The sequence below is a fragment of the Saccopteryx leptura genome, chromosome 11 (genome assembly GCF_036850995.1).
Source record: "Saccopteryx leptura isolate mSacLep1 chromosome 11, mSacLep1_pri_phased_curated, whole genome shotgun sequence".
Classification (NCBI taxonomy): Eukaryota; Metazoa; Chordata; class Mammalia; order Chiroptera; family Emballonuridae; genus Saccopteryx; species Saccopteryx leptura.
Window position 1 is genome coordinate 55185669 of NC_089513.1, and position 19570 is coordinate 55205238.

Below are 19570 nucleotides of genomic sequence, written 5' to 3' on the forward strand. Positions count from 1 at the left end.
TGAAGAAAGAGTGGCTGCTGTTTGGGACACTAGAGGCAAAGTTGTCTAGTAACTACCTGTGCTCAGGGAGGTGACAACTGTAACGTATTCATGCTGGTTGTTCTGGAGTCCACTGGAAACAGGGTAGAGATGAGTACAGGGTCAAGTCACTTCATGGACTCTCGTAAGCACTAGGGGAAAGCAGTGCAGGAGAGCCCTGGGCACACCTGTGTCCCGGTTTGACCTTCTTGCCCATGTCCCTGTCTGTGCCAGAACACCGTGTTACTCGTGGTTAGTTCCTTTGATTTCTAATTTAATCTCTTCCCAGGCCTTTTACTGCGTTCAGTTAGCGAGGCCTGGCGTCTATAGCTGTTTGCTACTGGCTCATTGTGCATATCCTAAGGGAGACAGGGTTTTGGAGCTGTTTGTTTTTGGTAATTTTACGAAGTAGACTTTTTTGAGACATTTGAAGCTTTTTAAATTCGCTTGTTGAAATAGTCATTTGGCTTTGGGTGATGGGTATACAACATAATCAAATGTCAAAGTGACCTGGAGATGTTTTCTCTGAATCTATCTACTCTAATTGATCAATGTCATCCCGTTAAAATGGTCTAAATTAAAAAAAAAAAAAACAAAAACTCAAAAAATAGTCATCCCATATCCCAATTGGTAAATATTTCAAGACATTATTTGATTCATTACCCACACCACCTCCTGCAAGCTTTTCCCAACACTTTGCACTAGATTCATAAGTCACTGGTTATGTCCAAACCCTCGTCTCGGTGACGCCGCGATCCGTGGGTGCACTGCCCGCGGCCCGCTCCGGCCCGCTCGGGACGGAGGAGGAACCTTGAAGCGGCAGAGCGCGTCCTGCCTCGCGGGCTCGGGTGCTCGGGGAGAGGAGCGCGTCGGTCCCCGGGGTCCGCGGGCAAACTGGAGCTCTGCAGGGTCGTGGCGCTCTCGGCTCCCGCTCCTTCCCCGGGCGCCCGCCAACTTCGTTCCGCCCAGGGCCCTGCGGATCTCGCCGGCCTCCCGGCTCGCCTTGCCCCCAGCCGCCGGCGAGAGCGACTCTGGGGCAGAGTGGCCCTGCTCGGTAACACTGGCGGTGGCGGCGGTGCCGGGCCGAGCTGCTCGCCGCGCCCGCGGGGCCGCAGGCCGCTGGCCCCGCTCGCTGCTCACAAACTACTAGCAGCTCTGACCCGGGACAAACTTCTGGCTGAGGCGCAGCCCCCGCGGGTCACCCGCCAGACCGTAGATACGGCTGGGCCAGGACGGGGACAGGGTGCACAGCCCTCTCGCTGACCCTCTAGCCCGGGTGACGCCGCCTGTGCAGCGCCGGTGGCAGCGGCATCGACCCTCGCCGAGCTCCCTGCCGGAGGCGCCGCCGCCGCTGCCCGGCGCGGGGCGCGGGGCGCGGGGCGCGGGGCTGGCCGCTCACGCCCTCTAGCGGACCGCGGCGGCGCCTGGCGGCGTGACGTGGGCTCTCCCTTCAGCCGGCCTGCGGGGCACTGCCAGTCAGTCGGGGAGCAAGAGCCCCGCGCGGAGCCGGCGCGGGTTCGGCCACTGGCGCGCCGCCTCCCGGGGGCTGGGCTCGGGCTGCAAGCGCAGAGGCAGCGGCAGGACGCGCGCGGCCACGGCCACGGCCACGGCCGGCGCCTCGCGTCCCGAGCAGGAGAGGAAGAGCGGCGGCGGCGCAGCCGCTGGAACGGAGGGCGGATTTTGGTTCGGCGGACGCGCCCTCCGCTCCCTCGCAGCCGCGCCAGACACCGAGTGGGGTCAGCGGCCCGGGAGGAGAACCGGGGATCCTCGCCCCTGGCCCCGGGAGCCGCTGGAGCGCGGGCTTCCGCAACTGTTGGCACTTTGGGGGACGGGATCTGTTTCTGTCCGTTTCCCTTCTCTTCTCGCTGCTCTGAGCCCAGAGCTCCCGTCCGCCCTCCGCCCTCGCGCGCTCACCCTCGGCCGCCGGGGAGCGGCCCGGCGCGCACTCTCCAACATGAGGAGACTTGGGACTTGCCTGGCGACTTTGGCCGGACTTTTGCTAACTGCAGCAGGGGAGACGTTTTCAGGTAAGCGGGGCAACTACTGCCGTCGCCCGCGACGCGCGGGCCGGAGCGGGAGCCCGGGACGCCGGCCGCTCCCCGGGTGGGAGCGTCTCCAGCGGGCGGCGTGTCCGGGGAGGGGGCGCGGGGCCGGGCACCGCTTCTGCCCGCGTGCCGGCGCCGGGCGCAGGGTCGGCGGGGAGGCCGGGCACCTGGAACCCGAGCTGGCGGAGCGGACGAGCCCGAAGCACTAGCCCCAGAGCCAGGACCCCCACGGGGTCCCCCGTTCCTCCGCGGCCTGGGTTCGTGGTCGGGACGGACGTCCACCACTCCGGGAAACAGCAGAAAACTTTGCCTGAAGTTGGGAGCTGCAGCCGCCAGGCCGCCGGGCGTGGGCGCTGCGCCGTCCCTCGGACCGGGAGCAGCGGCTGGGCGGGCTCTCCGGGGCTCAGCTGCGCCCGCGGCGACCGCTCTGACCCGGCAGCAGCTCTGGCGAGTCCTCGGTCGCCCAGCACCCTGCCTTTCCCGCCGCCTCCCCGGCTGGTCATCGCCGGTCACCGGGGATCGCCCCAGGGGTCGCGTGGCCACTCGGGAGAGCCAAGGCGGGCGTTCCTCGTCGGCTTCGGCGGGAGGACGCGGCGGCCCGGGAGGGAGTGGCCGGGACCCCAGGCCTCGCACTGCCGCGGCCAAAGCCCGTCGTGCTCCACTTTCCCACCCTCGACCCCCAGCGGAGCGCCGCTGGCCGGTGGCAACTTGTTAGCCCAACTGCGCGGCCCCGGAGGTCCCAGGTGGGCAGGAAAGGGACGGGCAGTGCGTGCGAGTGTGTGTGAGTGCGCGCGCGCGTGTGGCAGCTTGCCTGCGCGGGCCGTTCCGAGCCCGGAGGAGCCCCTCGCAGAGAGGACCTGTGGAGGCGAGTCCGGGGTCAGACGCGGGGCCGAACCCTGCACGGTGATACAGTGATGACCTCTGTGTCGCCGCTGGTACCGGGAGTACACTCGTGGATGGACAGCGAATGCTTGCACATTTTCTTTTTCATGTGTAATAGTTTCATTAAGGTCCCGATACAGTGTTGGCACTGAGCTTCTTGTTTTTCTTTCAATAAAAATCCCGCTATTTAGCCTTAAACTTGGGTTGCAAAGTATGTTTGCATTCTGGAGGAATGAATAAGTTGGATTTTGTTTTCGGAGACTCACTAGCAGCAAAGGCATATTTGGCTCTCCAGCCTGTGGAGACATACATTTTTCCTTCTTGGAGTGTGAGGTACATAATGCACAAAAGGCTGTTGCCTGTGTTCCTGGGCTGTGGGACCCTTGACCACAGCTGGCGGGAGAAATGAAGTTGACCTTGTAATTAGTTGGCTGATTGGCTCAGTGCTGGGAAACCCAAACCATCAACTTTCAATAAATACTGGTTTCCTAATTTTAATATTTTCTTAACTATCTGGTAGTTGCACTTGATCCAGGGGATTTAACATAATGATATACTGCTGTATGATATAACATTAGTGGAGATTTTGGCCTGCATTCTTTTTTATTAATGAACTATGGAGAAGACGCATCAGTTTTCAGGCTTTATCACTTGTTACTATTAAAAGGCAAGTGTGAGGACCTTAGAACCATAACTCCCTGCCAGAGATTTATTTAAAGTTAAACTGTGCCAAATTGTATTTGGATGGATTTTTAGGTTGTGTGCAAGAGAGTGGAAACAAATATATGTGTAGCTTATTTACACAATTAGTCCCTCATCATTAGAAAGTTTTTCAGCCTGGGTAGTACTGACTTGTGTCTTTGTTAAGACATTTAAATTATCAGTCAAAATAAGAGAGACCTTTACTAAAATTTGCCAGAATTTTTTTTTCTCAGAGGAAATATATCATTCTATTTGTTTGAGTTTACTATACCATTACCTGATGTGTGCTTTCTTTTTATTTGGAAAGCCAGGGTTATTTTAGTATATTCATGGGTAAGGGGGAAGTGAAGGACAGGACTTGAGCGATTGCTTAGAAATGTTGACATTTTAAAAATTCAAAGTTGGAAAATTGTGGGTGTGCAAGGTTCAGATATATTGCGGTACATTACCTTTCTCCCTACTTTGCATTTTAGGTAGTGCAGATAGGAGGCACTTTTAATGCTTTGGTAAAGTCAGGTGTTTTTGTATGTTGAGAGAGTTAATTATGATGTTATGAGTGACTCAGAAACATTTCTTTTTATGATTCGATAAGAAATTGTATTCATTGGCTACTTTTCACCTACCAGGGGAATCAGTTTTAAAGAGAGAGAAGCTAGATTGTAAGCTTCTTGAGAGCGGAGTCAGTATTTCTCCTCTTGGTTCTCAAAGAAACAAACAAACCCAGCATAGAACCTTAGCTCTATGCATTTGTTATTTCTTGAATAAATTACTAATATGAATCCTAATCATGTGCAGATATTCAAACTGTACGTGAATAGACTGTCACAAAAAGGAGGTGGAGGAGTGATGGTAGAAAATAGAATTGGCTTGCATTTCTCCATCATTTGAAATGATTTTCCTCAGGGGTCCTCTTTAGGCCACCCAATGGACTAAATAATGAGGTTTTATATTATCAGTGGAGGTATTTTTGTGTAACTAAGATTTATACACAAGATATTTCCCTATTCCCCGTATGTAGTGCTCCTCATTCTCATATCCTCTTTTGGAATGGGTTTGGAATGTGTATAGTTGATAATTAATCATTTCTGGAAGTATACTACACATAATTTGGATGCCAGACATCAGAAATAGAGTGCTGAACTTATTGTAAGAAAAAAAAAAAAACTAATTAGGTTTTTGGTCCTTAAGGACTTTATTTACTATAAACATTCCATTTTAAAAATTATCCACTTTGATACTTTTTAACTTGTTAGGGAAAATATTGGAGGCTCACTTTCTGCCTTCTAGGCTTTTAATGATCATTAAAAATAATTTTTTTTGTGAAAAGGTATACAAGTAAGCTGTGAGAGAGAAAGTTAAATCATTTTATTTTTGCTTGAAATTCTTTTCCATAGAGAGAAGCCAAACAGCTGGCAAGGCATTTCTCTTTGACCCAGTTTCTCAAACTGCCAAGTTGTAATATATATTATACAACAAAGGGCTTAGTTTTACATTATAGTGGGACCGATGTGTTAAGTTATGTTAAGCAAACTTTGTAGAAATAGAAATACAAACAGATTGGGCCCTTTGTTTCATTACTGTATTTGGAGTAGATGAAACTTTAACATAACTTTGTGAATTTGGGACTTTTATGAGAAATTCATTTTTCAAAATACTCTTGTAAGGACATTTGCGGGGAAAGAGTTGAATTTAGTTAATAGTATTGTACCAATGTTTAATTTTTTTAGTTTTGGTAATTATGTGGTTTGGTTAGATGTAAAACATTTGGAAAAAGCAGATGAAATGTGCACTTGATAGCTTTGTACTACTTTTGCAACTTTTCTGTAAGTCTAAAAGTACTTCAAAATACAAAAATGTAAAGTTTTTAAATTTACAAAAACTGGGGATAGATTTGTTGAGCAGTTTGACCTTTTTCGGATAGCTAGAATCATGTCCTTTTACATTTTTATGGTGCTTATTAACTAGATTGATAATTGATAAGATGAAAATACTTCAAATTGAAATCAGTGAGCATGAAAGAACTATGCCAAGAAATTACTATAACATTTTTAGTGTTATGTGTATGTATAGGAGTATTATTTGAGTGCGATACATTGTTTTGATATGGAAAATTAAAGGATTTAGTCTCATGTTTTCAAAGGGCTATTTTATAGGTTTTTCAGAGGAGAAATTACATATACTCATCTATAGGCAAAAATGTATATACAGTGTAAATAGAGTAATTCAAAATGAACTTAATGAAAAGTAATTAGTAATGTGTTCAGATTATATGTATAAACCCTGTATGAATCAAGCATAATCTTTAGCTGGGAAAAAGTAAGTTTTAACATGTAAGAATTTCAGTGACAGCCCTGGCCAGTTGGCTCAGCGGTAGAGCGTCGGCCTAGCGTGCGGAGGACCCGGGTTCGATTCCCGGCCAGGGCACACAGGAGAAGCGCCCATTTGCTTCTCCACCCCTCCGCCGCGCTTTCCTCTCTGTCTCTCTCTTCCCCTCCCGCAGCCAAGGCTCCATTGGAGCAAAGATGGCCCGGGCGCTGGGGATGGCTCTGTGGCCTCTGCCTCAGGCGCTAGAGTGGCTCTGGTCGCAACATGGCGACGCCCAGGATGGGCAGATTATCGCCCCCTGGTGGGCAGAGCGTCGCCCCATGGTGGGCGTGCCGGGTGGATCCCGGTCGGGCGCATGCGGGAGTCTGTCTGACTGTCTCTCCCCGTTTCCAGCTTCAGAAAAATGAAAAAAAAAAAAAAAAAAAGAATTTCAGTGACAATACTATAAAAGTTGATGACTTCATTTAAATTTTTCATAGTTCATAACAGTTATAATATATTCTAAGAATTAGTAAGCTATATATATATCTGTTTTGGTAGAGAAACTCTTTTAGAGTAAGTATTATTTGTATACAGTTTTTGTTTTAGATTTTATTAAGTTTTGTAGAATGAGTGTTACTATCTAAGTATCCTAAGTCATAGTTTTCAGTTAGCAGGTCAGGAGTTTTAATGAAGACTTACACGCTTTTCAATACTGCAACATTTGTCATAAGGGTGTGCTTTTAACTTCTCAGATTCTTCTCTTTGAAATCCAACTTTGCCACAAACTTCCTTACAGTTTCATATCTTAGTATGTTTATTTTTTATCAATTCATGTGTTAATAAGCTTATTTTATAAGCGAGAGAAAGTGTACTCATTAAAGTTTTTCAAACTCACTAAATGAAAAAATGTTCAAAGACACAAAATAATACAAACTTCCCATCAGTTGGAAGATTCGGTGTCTCAGGTTCCTAAAATACTTGCGGTGGTTTTCAGTTTAGGCATCAGAAAGCCTGAGTGTACACTGTAGTTCCAGAAAAACTGAAGAGAGAAAAATATTGTAAGTAGGGCTCGTTAGTGTTGGGTGGGGAGTAGGAAAGCTTTAGTCATCAACCTTGGTCGTCTGGAGTCCCCCCCACATTGGCAAGGCCAGGGTGTAATTAAGGGGTGGGGACTGTGTGAGAGAAAAAGAAAAGGAAACAGGCAGGAGAGAAAGGGTTGTGTGCTCAGGTGGAAAGCAGGCAAGTTCTGGAGATCCCAGCAGGGGAGGGTGACTTCCTACTCTCTCTTTGCCGTTAGGGATGGAACATATGGAAAGTTAAGGGAGAGTAAGCAAAACAATGACAAAATATGCAGAACCTCTCACACAATGTCTTTGGTGGCTCGGGGAGAGCCTGGGGGTCTTGAGCCAGTGCTGACAGTGAACTGTGTTTAAACTCGTACTTCTCAAAACTCAGTGTGCCCCAGGATCACTGGGAGCGGTCCTTCCCTACGCTGATTTCTCTGGCGAGCCTTGGTGATCCTGAAGTGGAAGGACCCTGGGGGGGTCTTACTGCATCCCCGAGTGATCCCGGTTTGTGGACACTTTTGAAAAATGTTCTAAAAGAGTAGTTCTCCAAGTGTCCTCAGGCCAGCAGCAGCACAAGCAGCAGGGAACCTGTTACCCATGCAGCTCCAGGCCACGCCCAGCCCTACTGGGTCAGAAACTCGGGGCGTGCGGGCAGCAGTCTCTGGGACAGGCCCTCCAGCGGGGCTCTGATACCGGTTGAAGTCTGACAACTACTGTTCTAAAAGCGCGGGTTCCTCATCCTGCATCATCAGCCTCCTTGGACAAGAGCTGAGAGAGGACGACGGGTGAAAATATAATTCACGTTCATGCACTTACTAGCCTCTGGATGAACACTGCCAACATTATGAACAGGCTGATGTGATTGTTAGGTGTAACTGCCAGCGTGGCATTTCAAATAATAGTTTTATCTGGGGAAGATACTGGATCCATCCAGTTGTAAAAAAAAGTTTTCTGTAATTATACCACAATAGAAAGTTTTTTTGTTTTTTTTTTCATTTTTCCTAAGCTGGAAACGGGGAGGCAGTTAGACAGACTCCTGCATGCGCCCGACCGGGATCCACCCGGCATGCCCACCAGGGGGCGATGCTCTGCCCCTCTGGGGCATCGCTCTGTTGCGTCCAGAGCCATTCTAGCGCCTGAGGCAGAGGCCACAGAGCCATCCCCAGGCCCAGGCCATCTTTGCTCCAATGGAGCCTCGGCTGTGGGAGGGGAAGAGAGAGACAGAGAGGAGGGAGAGGGGGAGGGGTAGAGAAGCAAATGGGCGCTTCTCCTGTGTGCCCTGGCCGGGAATCGAACCCGGGACTCCTGCATGCCAGGCCGATGCTCTACCGCTGAGCCAACCGGCCAGGGCACACAATAGAAAGTTTTAATGAGATTTTGCAGTGATGATGAGCCATTGGAAATTTTTCTTGGTTGATATTGTGTATAGAAAAAGTTTGTTTGGCTTGTAATAAGCACAGAGCCCAGCGTGCCTATTAAAATACTGTAATACCTTTAATTTAGGTAAATATTCACTGAGCACTTCACCTTTTGTCTGGCCTGTTTTTGGTGAGGGAACGTTGGGGTGGCAAGGAGCTAAGTTAAGAAAGCTTCGAGTTACCATACTTTGGAAAGTCATCCATCTATAACAGTTTCAAAATTCGCTGAAATGGAAAGAAATAAAGATTTTCTTAGTAGAAAACTGGGACTTTATATCCATAGAATTTGGAATTGTAATGTGGAAATGTGAAACTTTGTCTTTGGTAATGAACTCAACTTTCAAACAGAGAATGAAAGGTTTTCATTATATGTGTCTTTAAAGTATTGACAATGTGTATCCTAAAATGGAGCCCTGTGTTTCTGTTATTCACAAAAGACAATCATTGCATCTCTGTCATCTAACACTCCAGGCAAATAAGAGTGATTGTGATGTCACTTAACAGATTTATCTTAAAACCGTTGTCACCAGACTTTGAGGGAATGTCAGAGTGCTTTTCATGAGGCAGTCTAGCCTCCTGCTTCCTGCTGCTGCTTCAGCTGCTGCTGCTGCTGCGATTCTCAGCTGATCACTAGGTGTAGCTGCATCCCTAACCCCACCTGCTGAGCCGGAACCCAGCCTTTCCTGAGGCAGGCTTCCTGGGCGCACAGCTGAAGGAAGGCACGCTGTTTAGTGGACCCTATCTGCCCGATGTTTGTCTCTCTTTATTATAAAATTAAATTCTTGAGGAGGACTTGTAGTTCCACTGGTAGTTGTAGTTTATTTTGTTGTTGTTCAAGCACTCATCCCAAGAACACTTGAAACTCATCTGTGATAATCTGCCTCATTTCTCTCCCTCTCTTTGGCTGTTGAGATATGTTGCTGCTATTCTATGAATATAGCAGTGGAACTAGAAGGATGATATATCTGCCAACTAAGTAAGAGTTCGCGTTAACCTTGTGGGGCCTTCTTGATCGGGCCTTGTAGTCGTAGAACAGAAAAGGCAGTGGAGTGAATGGCCTTATGTAGGTGTGTAACACTCATGTGAAGTGACTTGTGTGCCCTGCTTACATCTGCAAAAGATTACTTCTGTAACACTGTCGGTTTGGGTATATAAATCAGGAAGTCATTAAAATTTGCATGGAAATCTGATTCAGTAAGTTTGCCTGCTTTTAAAACTCAGAAGACTAATGAGTCAGTAAAAACTTTTTCTGTGAAGCGCAAGTTGGAAGCTAGGAGGGGATGGAGGATGTGCTAGAAGGCTGTGTGTGTCACTTACTTTAGAACTCGGCAAATGGGGGAGGGGTATGACCTTGCAGGCCAAAGAACTGTGATTGCTGGGTGTGTAGGAGAGGGCGAATGACAGTAGAGACTTGTTAAAATGGATATTTTAGAATCTCTCTTGGAGGAAAAGGCCGCTGTTTAATGCAATGATTTATTTCCAAATACAGCAGCTTAAGCAGAAGCGTTTACTTTTTATGGGCTGCAAAATGTAAAAGCTTACAGAGCATCAGTTTGTTTTCAGATGGGTGGATATTCATTGTAATCTCTCATTCCTATTCAATATGCAGAAAGCAGATTTACTGCAGACAATGAAAAGAAGATGCTTTAGTTTGGGTTATAGAGGCCCCGTTACTTCTCCGGTGCTTCCAGAGATAGATTCAGAACAGATTCGAAGGAAGGTGGGCTTCTGACAGCCAGTGGGAAGGACCTGGCCCATACCCATTTCACAGTCCAGTTTGGATGGATCCTATTTCATCTCTCTTCTCAGGTGGAATAGTTTGAGATACCAGTACTTTCAATCATGTCATAACCACATGCTTGAAATGGACTCATTTTTTTTCCTCTAGTTACAAAATTATAAAATGGTCTAAAGCAGGGGTCTCAAAATCGCGGCCCGCGGGCCACATGTGGCCCGCCGAACAATTTTGTGCGGCCCGCAGACTAATCCACAAAGTTCAAAATATTTTGGATAAAATTAAGTAAGCCTAGGGGCCTACTTGTATTTTTCATTTCTCTAGCATCCTAGCTAGATATTAGCTTAGTTAACAGCAGTTGTGATGCGAACTACAGTTTCTGGTCGTTTTGTGACACTGAAAAGTGTTGTGTAACAGTTGCCTTTTGTAGACCTAGTGTGGCCCGCCGAATGGCTGTGATCTTGCTCTGCGGCCCACATGCTGAGTTGAGTTTGAGACCCCTGGTCTAAAGCATTCCTTTTAAAATAAATGCCAATAATATAAATATATAAATCAAATTACTGAACAGTGTTGAGCATGTAGTAATCACTTAGTAAATATTTGTTGAGTTGATGAATAAATAAATTGATTGAATGAAGTTTCCTTGAGGAAGAAAAACTATCAAGTTCCTTAATGCTGATTGTTGTTCTTTCCTTTCTATCAGTTTGACTTTATTAAAGCATTTGTAATAACCTTAACAAATAGGCCCAGGCGATGGGTTTTGTGCTAGGTACCCTTAGCAACTTATAGACATACAGAGATTCAGTTGCTAACTTTAAGGGAAAAGGAGTTACCTTTTGTTAATTAAGCATGTAAATGTAAGCCTGTAATTTTATCATGCGTAATAAAAATTTATAAATCAGTTATTGCCAGAAGGTAGAATTTTGACATAGCATTAATCACTAAGAAAATAAATTTATTAGGTGGTAGATTTATCATGACTCTTGGGGGTGGAATTTGACTTAGTCACGGGTATATTAAAAGAACAGTGGTTCACTAGTAAGAAGGTGCCAGGACAGGGAATCCTAGATAATACCTCTGCAGTTTTTATATCTGATATAGACTGAAATTAATTATACCTGCACCGAGCTCACGTGGACATCGGCTCCTCTTCAGTGCGGCTGGCAAGATCTCGGTTCTTTTTCTTTCATCCGTGCGGTACATTCTCAGGTGATGAAGCTTAATAAAAAGGGACTACTTTCACAACAATCTCCTAAACTGGTTTTTACTTCCTTGCTTTTTAAGCTGTGGACCACTGAACGTAGTGTAAATTTTCCCAGTTGTTATCTACTAGCATCATGTTATGTGTGATGTGTGTATGTTGTGGGGGCTATTGTCCTATTTCGTCAGCTCGTCAGGTCAGGTACCGTCTTCATGGCGTCTGTGGTTTGCGCGGCTTTTCGAGAGTCCTTCCTTCCCTTTCCGGACGGACGGACTGCTTAGTGGGCAGGGCGCCACTGTGGGCAGCCTGTTGGCAGTTCTGCGTCACTGACTGTTGAAAGGTTTGGATTGGGGGGTCTGTCCAGTCACAGAGGGACTGGGCCACTGGAGTGTGTTAAGACCCTGAGAGCAGCTGTGGGGTCCCTGGGGTGTGGAAAGAAGGCCCAAGTGGAAGGCAGTGTGGGATACCAGCATTGGGGTCACCTGAGGCTCTTGTTAAAAACGCTTCCTTCTGGCCTCACTGATCTACTGAGTCAAAATCTTTGGAGCCGGGTCACAGCAACTGGTAGAGAAACACCTCCGATGAGTTTGGTGCTCATTCAAGGTGAAAGACGATTGAAATTAGCAATGACTCAGAGACCCCACCCTTGAGAGAATTTATTACATCTGTTCTGAGCAGTGTTAAAGAGAGCAGCTGAGGATCATTACATGAGGTTTTACATCCCAAAGTACAATTGACTAGAGAGCATTTTTTTTTTTTTAATGAAGCAAAGGCTTTCTGGTGTCAGAAGAGAAAATGATATTGTGAAATGAGTTATTTTATAAGAACTTTTCTGCTTCATACTCATCTTCCATTTTGGTGGCCTCTAGTAAATGTGATATCTGTCTGGAGTTTTTAGGATATCATAGTGAAAGAATAAAGTCATTTTAAAATAATAACACACATGATTTTAGATATTTAAATTCATAGATATGAGCTGCATTTTGAGATGTCTCATTCAGAGAAGGTAATGAGATAAGATGATATTAAGGAAGATTATTTTTCTAGCACTTTATCCTTTATCTCATGTTCCCTGAAACATGTGGACACCATAGAATTATTGGCCCTTGGAGCCTGATAAGCATGGGTCCAAAACTTGGCATTTTGACTCTTCAAATACTCACAAACCAAAAAAGAGGCACACCAGCCTGCTAAAGCACTTGAAATTTCCACCAGCTCATCATTTTGACCAAAGAAGAAAGGTGCTTGTTGAAATGTCGTCTCTGGGAGAGGCAGCTTATTGAGTCATCTTATATATGACATCCTCAACTAGCTGTCACCTCAGTAAGTTGACATCCTTAGATGTCAGATTTCTCATTGGTGAAATGAAGACATTTGATTCAAGGATCTGTGAGGTTTGTCCAATCACTTAAAGAGCATGAGGCTTGTCATCTATTGTATCTTATTTAGCTCACATTAGCTTGTCAGATAGCACGGAAGTCAGAGCATGAGACCGGATCAATGGGTCCTTTCAGATAGATGAGGAGAGGAGAAATGTCTAGAACATTGGGTCCAATATGAGAGCATGCCTGATATACTGCTAACTTTCTTGTTAAAAAGTAGTGGGTGTTGAAGGGATGTGTGAAGGATTTTAGGTGCTTTCCGTACTTGCCATTGGCTGTCTCTGCACAAAGGAGATGTGCACAAAGGAAGCTCTCTCTTTTCCACTGTACTTGAGGATGTAGTTGCCACTCACAGGTGCCACCAAAGGTTCCGCAGCAGCTAGACTGTTTAAGGCGGTGATTTTCTACTTAGATATTGGCAGCATAGATAGAAGTCTGATTCTAAGAACTTAGAAATGATAGAATTAAGTGAGGACCATGTGTATCTGCTGGATACTGTGCTGACAGGACATGATATTCTCAAACGTATTGCTGCCCAGAAGCTAATAAAAAGTCGGCTCAGAGGATCGATGGAAGCTTTGGGAGGTCAAACTGACTCCCTGCCTAACAAAGCCATATACCTAGAGCGTGAGGTATGCACACTGTGTTATATCTGCCTTCCCCATACACGCAGATGCCGAGTTGCCTTTTACTGATTTATGCTTTCATTTGATGCCATCTGCCTGTGTTGAGGTGTGCTCTATGCAGATGCGTTTCAAATGGACTATTGTGTTTATTGGAAAGATGTTGAGGTGTGTGATATTATGCAATATCAAATCTTTATAGTGACTTTTTGCATATTTCCTTCTGGGTCTTAGTTTCAGGAAATTATGTGATTTTCCTGTGCAGTTTTTTTTTCTTCTTGTGGACAAAGTGAATTATATAACCCATCCAGTTTTCCTGTTTATGTTAGCTGTTAGAAAGCCAGATTTAGTCCTGGCCAGTTGACTCAGCAGTAGAGCATTGGCCCAGTAGAGCATTGGTCCTGGGTTCAATTCCTAGTCAGGGCACACAGGAGAAGCAACCATCTGCTTGTCTACCCCTCTCCTTCCTTTCCCTCACCAGCCCCCTTCTGCAGCCATGGCTCAATTGGCTCAAGTGACTTGGCCCACGGCACTGAGGATGGCTCCATGGCTTTGCCTCAGGTGCTAAAATAGCTTGGTTGCTGAGCAGTGGAGCAATGACCCCAGATGGGCAGACAGGGGTTGCCAGGTGGATCCCAGTTGGGGCGCATGCGGGAGTCTCTCTCTACTTCCCTGCCTCTCACTTAATAAAAAAAACAAACAAAAACAAAGCCATATTTCTGAGTAGAACAGAAATGCTCAGTCAAAGCCAGACATCAAGCGTGGAAATTGTTGACTCTTGTATGTAACAGAAGGGGCTGTGGGTGGGCATGACTGGTCCACTGGTCCCAGGGGCTCAACTCAGTCATCAGAGTTCCAAGTCTTCCTCTCTAAGTCTCTTTCCTTCTTTCTGATATTTCTAAGTGTTTATAAGACAAATGCTGTAGCTCCAAGCCCAGTGGAAAGAGAGATTCTTTTCTGCAGTTACAAATCACTCCTGCTGTTGGGCTCGAGGAGTCAGTTCACATCCCCTGCTTTGACATTAACCTCACGCTCTGGCTCAGCCCACTCACTGGTCCAGGGGTATGGTCAGCACTCCTGAACCACATGGAATAAGAGTGGGGAAATGGAGATATCTTCACAGACAAAAGGGTCCTGTTACCAGTTGAAGAGAACAGGTGCTGGCTGGGGAAAAAGCAGTAAGACACCCAGAGCGACAGTCTGTGCCATAGAACCATTTCTGGTTCTTTCATGGCTTGATCCTGAGTCTCCTCTTCATTTTTCCCACCTCATTCTAATTTACCTTGCGGTTTTTATGTATCATTATAAATATATTCAATCTTTTTGGAACTGGGTGGTGGTAGCAGAAAATAAATGAGTTCCCAATCTTACCTTTAGAGTCAGTGTTCTAAATATAACTTTTGTGTGTGTGCGCATTTCTTTCACTTCCTAGTGACCCCATGGAACACATTCATTGCTCCATGAAGGTAAAGAACACAGGAGTGGGAAGTTAGTGCAGAGGTTATTACATTCTAGTTGAGTAGTTCTCCACTTCTTTTTTTAAAGCCTCAAAACTTTTTTGTTTGTTTGTATTTTTCTGAAGTGAGAAGCCGGTGGTGGGGGGTGGGGAGTTGGGAGGCAGACAGACAGACTCCGGCATGTGCCTGACGGGGATCTACCTGGCATGTCCACCAGGGGGCGATGCTCTGTTGCAACCAGAGCCATTCTAGCGCCTGAGGCAGAGGCCACAGAGCCATCCTCAGCACCCGGGCCAACTTTTGTGGGAGGGGAAGAGAGAGACAGAGAGGAAGGAGAGGGGGAAGGGTGGAGAAGCAGATGGGCACTTCTCCTGTGAGCCCTGATCGGGAATCGATCCCGGGACTTCCACATGCCGAGCTGATGCTCTACCGTTGAGCCAACTGGCCAGAGCCCAAACCTCAAAATCTTTTGCTCAAGTAAAATTTCACATAGATAAGAAAGCATAACAATCTTTTGGTTAAACAAAAACTTTTTGTGGTCAGATTTAAAACTGATCTTTCAAATTGGGGAATAAGGTATAATGATTAGGTATTGCTGTGAAACAAATCTTGCAAAACTTGGTGGCTTAAAACAACAACCATTTACTATTTTTTGTGTCCCATGGGTGGTATTTGGATCTCAGCTGAACTTGGTATACTCTATGTTATGTATGTGTTTCTATGCAGCTGATCTTGGCGGGGCTCTCTTGACGTTTTGGGGTTGGCTGGCTATAGGTTGGTCTAGGATGGCCTCGCCTGGGACAGCTGGGCTCTCCTCTGTGTGGTCCTTCATTATCCAGCTGGCAGTTTCCAAAGAGAGCGCAGAATTATGCTGTAATGCCGGTGGCTGAGGCCAGGCAGGTCCATGTTGGATTCGGGCAAACGGTAGAGAGACTGTGGAGCCAGAAAGAGCTGGGCCATTTTCGTTTAATAGATTCTCATAACAGTGGGTAAGCAAACAGTCAGGATAATCACTTCTCACAGCAGCAGACAGCAGCAAAACAGCCCCTCACAGTGGCAGGCATGCAGTCCACAATCCGCCCTGAGGGCAAGTACTTGTAGTCTTACATAGGTTATACACACATGGCTCTGGCACGTGCACACGCACAGATCATGAAAAGTGCAAGCAAGCAAGCCTAACACAGCTGTTTTCCCAGCGTATGCCAAAGCCTCTTGGCTTACACGTGGGAAGGGCACATCGTCACTTCTATCTTGTCTGGTCAAAGACAGTCACAAGGCCAGCGTACAATCAAGGGTGGGGAAATAGACCCCACTCCTTGCCTTGTGGGGCTGCAGGGCCACACTGTAAGGGAAACAAGAAGGAGAGGTGGGGAATTGGGTCCCTTACAGGGGACTGCCAGAACCCAGTGCCTGTGTTCTAAGATGTGTCTGTTTTCTAGAACACAGTTGGGAAGTCCCTGGCAGAATGAAAAAAAAAAAAAAAAAAGAAGGAATTTAATGAGAAAGATCTGCATTCGAGGGCCCACCCTGCCTCTAACTGTTACCTGAGAGGGAAGTTAACTTCAGTAAACTCAGTTTCTTATCTGTAAGTAGGGTCATTCAGAGGCATTCTGATTCATAGCTTTGCTTCACACGTCACATAGGATAACTGACAATGAATGAATGAATGAATGAATGAGAAATAACTTACAATCTCACAAGTCTCTAGGTGTATTCTGAAGGTAATTACAGCCTGAGGTTTTCTCCAGATCGTGTCATTTATTAGCTGTGAAAGTCATATCACCACTGTGAGATCTGCTTCTTCATCTGTGAAAAGAGGATGGTGTTTCTGTGTTTGGTTGCCTCATGGAAGGCACAGTGCCTGGTCTGTGATAGCTGCTGTCATTGTTAGAGCTCTCTGACCACAGAATAACCTCGAGCCATGGTCTTGTGTGTTTCCCTTATGTCTGCAAACTCCGTAGGTCCTCAGCCCCAGGTTTTCTTCCATTTGTAATCTGATTGATAAAGTTACCTGTATTTCTCTGTTTTCCCAGCAGCAAGAGGAGAAGAAATGAATATCGCATGCCACCTAGGTGCTGGGTCCTTTACGTAATATTTACTACCAGAGCAATCTTATAATGTGAAAGTGGTGGGTCTGCCATTGTATGGTTTTTGGAACTGAGGGGGCCGCAACACATTTTTGGATGTCATGTAGAGTGTGGGTACAGCTCTTTATGAACCCCAAAGTGTTCCTTTCTTCCAGTACTTCTTGGGCCTCAGCCCTTGTTCTTTTTCCTGACGATTGGGCCCAAAGACACATCATAATTCTCAAGTATGCTTAAGTATTTGGTACAATTTCTCTCTCTCTTCTTTATTTTTATTTTAAGTGAGAGGAAGGGAGTTAGTGAAATAGATTCCCTCATGAGCCCCAACTGGGATGCACCCTGGAACCCCCATCTGGGGCCCATGCTCCAGTCAATCCAGCTATCCCCTGTGCCTGAGGCTGATGGGCTCAGACCAACCAAGCTACCCTCAGCACCCTGGGCCGACGCTCGAACCAATCCAGCCACTGGCTGTGGGAGGAGAAGAGAGAGAGAAGGGGGAGAGGGAGGGGAAGAGAAGCAGATGGTCACTTCTCCTGTGTGCCCTGACTGGATATCAAATCCATATGACTGGATGTCCATATGCCAGGCTGATGCTCTATCCACTGAGCAGCCAGCCAGGGCCACAATTTCTCATTTGAATATTAAAAACAATTGTGCATTTGGTGGAGCCCAGCAGTGCAATGTAACTACTGCGATTTCACAGCTCTCTGAAAGAGTAAATTAAAAGGAAAAATACTTAGCTTCTAAATAATTTGAATGAAATTAATTAAATAGAGACTTTATCCATATTTTTCACGAGCAGAAGAGGGCAGAATGTTGTCTTCTGTGTCACTTCAAATCCTCTAGATAGAATTTTTTTTGTAATTTCTTGTGTTTAGCATCTGGATATCTGATTGATGTAAAAAGTTTAAAATCCTTTGTAAATCTCTTATCAGTGTGCCTTAGTGATCTGGGCAAAATGCCACTAAGGTCAGAGATAATTTTTTTGATGCACTTCAGGTAGAAGTAGGCAGGCCTTTGGAGATTGATGTTAATCACCTTCTTTATAACAGATTTCTGTTTCTTTTGAGGTTGGACAAAGGCAAAGATAGCCTTTGTAGGTACATATTTGAAGGATTTAAAATAATCCAATGAGTCAGGTCTAACTGTAGTCACAATGGAAAAGAACTATGTCATATGTAACGGACTATAATAAATAGGTTACTTTGCTTATTTAAATCACTTTCTTTTGCAATGTTCTTGGGAGACTCATACCAAAATAAACTATGCATTAATAAAAGAATAAGTGAATATTAAGAGACTATTAGCATCTATCAGAGTGATTTTTAAAACATGAATATAGGCCCTGGCCGGTTGGCTCAGCGGTAGAGCGTCGGCCTGGCATGTGGGGGACCCGGGTTCGATTCCCGGCCAGGGCACATAGGAGAAGTGCCCATTTGCTTCTCCACCCCCCCCCCTTCCTCTCTGTCTCTCTCTTCCCCTCCCGCAGCCAGGGCTCTATTGGAGCAAAGATGGCCCGGGCGCTGGGGATGGCTCCTTGGCCTCTGCCCCAGGCGCTAGAGTGGCTCTGGTTGCGGCAGAGCGACGTCCCGGAGGGGCAGAGCATCTCCTCCTGGTGGGCAGAGCGTCGCCCCTGGTGGGCGTGCCGGGTGGATCCCGGTCGGGCGCATGCGGGAGTCTGTCTGACTGTCTCTCCCCGTTTCCAGCTTCAGAAAAATACAAACCCCCCCCCCCCAAAACATGAATATAGCTCTTTTGCCAAGATAATTTATAAAATAATGATCATTTAACAGATGCAAATTTATACATAAGATGTTATTTTGGAAAGATTCTGGAACAACTAGAGATGAGATGAGGTGGTTTGCTCATTGTTAAGGATGAGGAGGATCCCAGGACTGGACATTTAGGTTCTAATGTGTGGTGCTGCTCCTTCCTATCTGGCATGTCATTTGGGTCAGGCCATCTCATTGTGACTTCAGTCCCTGAAGAATAAAATAGATGTTCTAATACTCTGAGAACCTAAAATGTCTGTGAGAATCAAATTCAATAATTTTAAAAACCACTCTCTCAGCGATGAAGTCCTCTCCCCGTGTTCTCTGTCTTACTGACACACGCCCTCGGTTAGCCCGGTTTCCAAGGGCTCGAGTTTGAGCAGGACGTGCTGCGGAGCTAACCTGTGCCCCTCGCTCTGCCCCCTGTGGCGCCCCTCCTAGGCCTGCTTTTAGTGAAAGTAACCACGCTACCAGCCACCAGGTGGTTGTTCTCTATCTCCTTATAAATGGGAAATTGCTATTAGGTTGGCGTTTTTCCCTCTCGGGAAGCTTTCTGAATGCATGCTGTTTTTTATTTCTATTCCGGGCCACCTTTGTAGCCCAGGATTATTCTTTCATGTCTCAGTTCCGTAGATGAAATGGAACACAGGGGTGAGGGATCCTCGGTGATTGGAAGAATAGTGAAAGGTTGTTTGCAAGGCATAGTCTTTTCCAAAAAAATAAGTAATGATGTAGGACTGGAATGAAATGAGGCAGCCGGAGCCCTCCTAGGCCGGAGCGGCTGTGTCTTCTGTGGGAGAAGACTTCTGGGTCAGCTCTGTCTGAGGCCAAGCTGGCTGGCTACTCAGGATACAGGGGTGTCCAAAATGAGGGCTTG

General features: G+C 46.3%; 1 protein-coding gene across 1 annotated transcript in view; it reads left to right on the plus strand.

The window, feature by feature from the left end:
* Positions 1-1836: 1836 nt before the first annotated feature.
* PTPRM (protein tyrosine phosphatase receptor type M) overlaps positions 1837-19570 on the plus strand; it is an 893280-nt gene continuing 875546 nt past the window's right edge. The window contains exon 1 of the mRNA XM_066353181.1: positions 1837-2045. Coding sequence (XP_066209278.1) covers positions 1973-2045 — 73 coding nt within the window. The 5' untranslated portion in view covers positions 1837-1972. The remainder of the gene's footprint in view (positions 2046-19570) is intronic.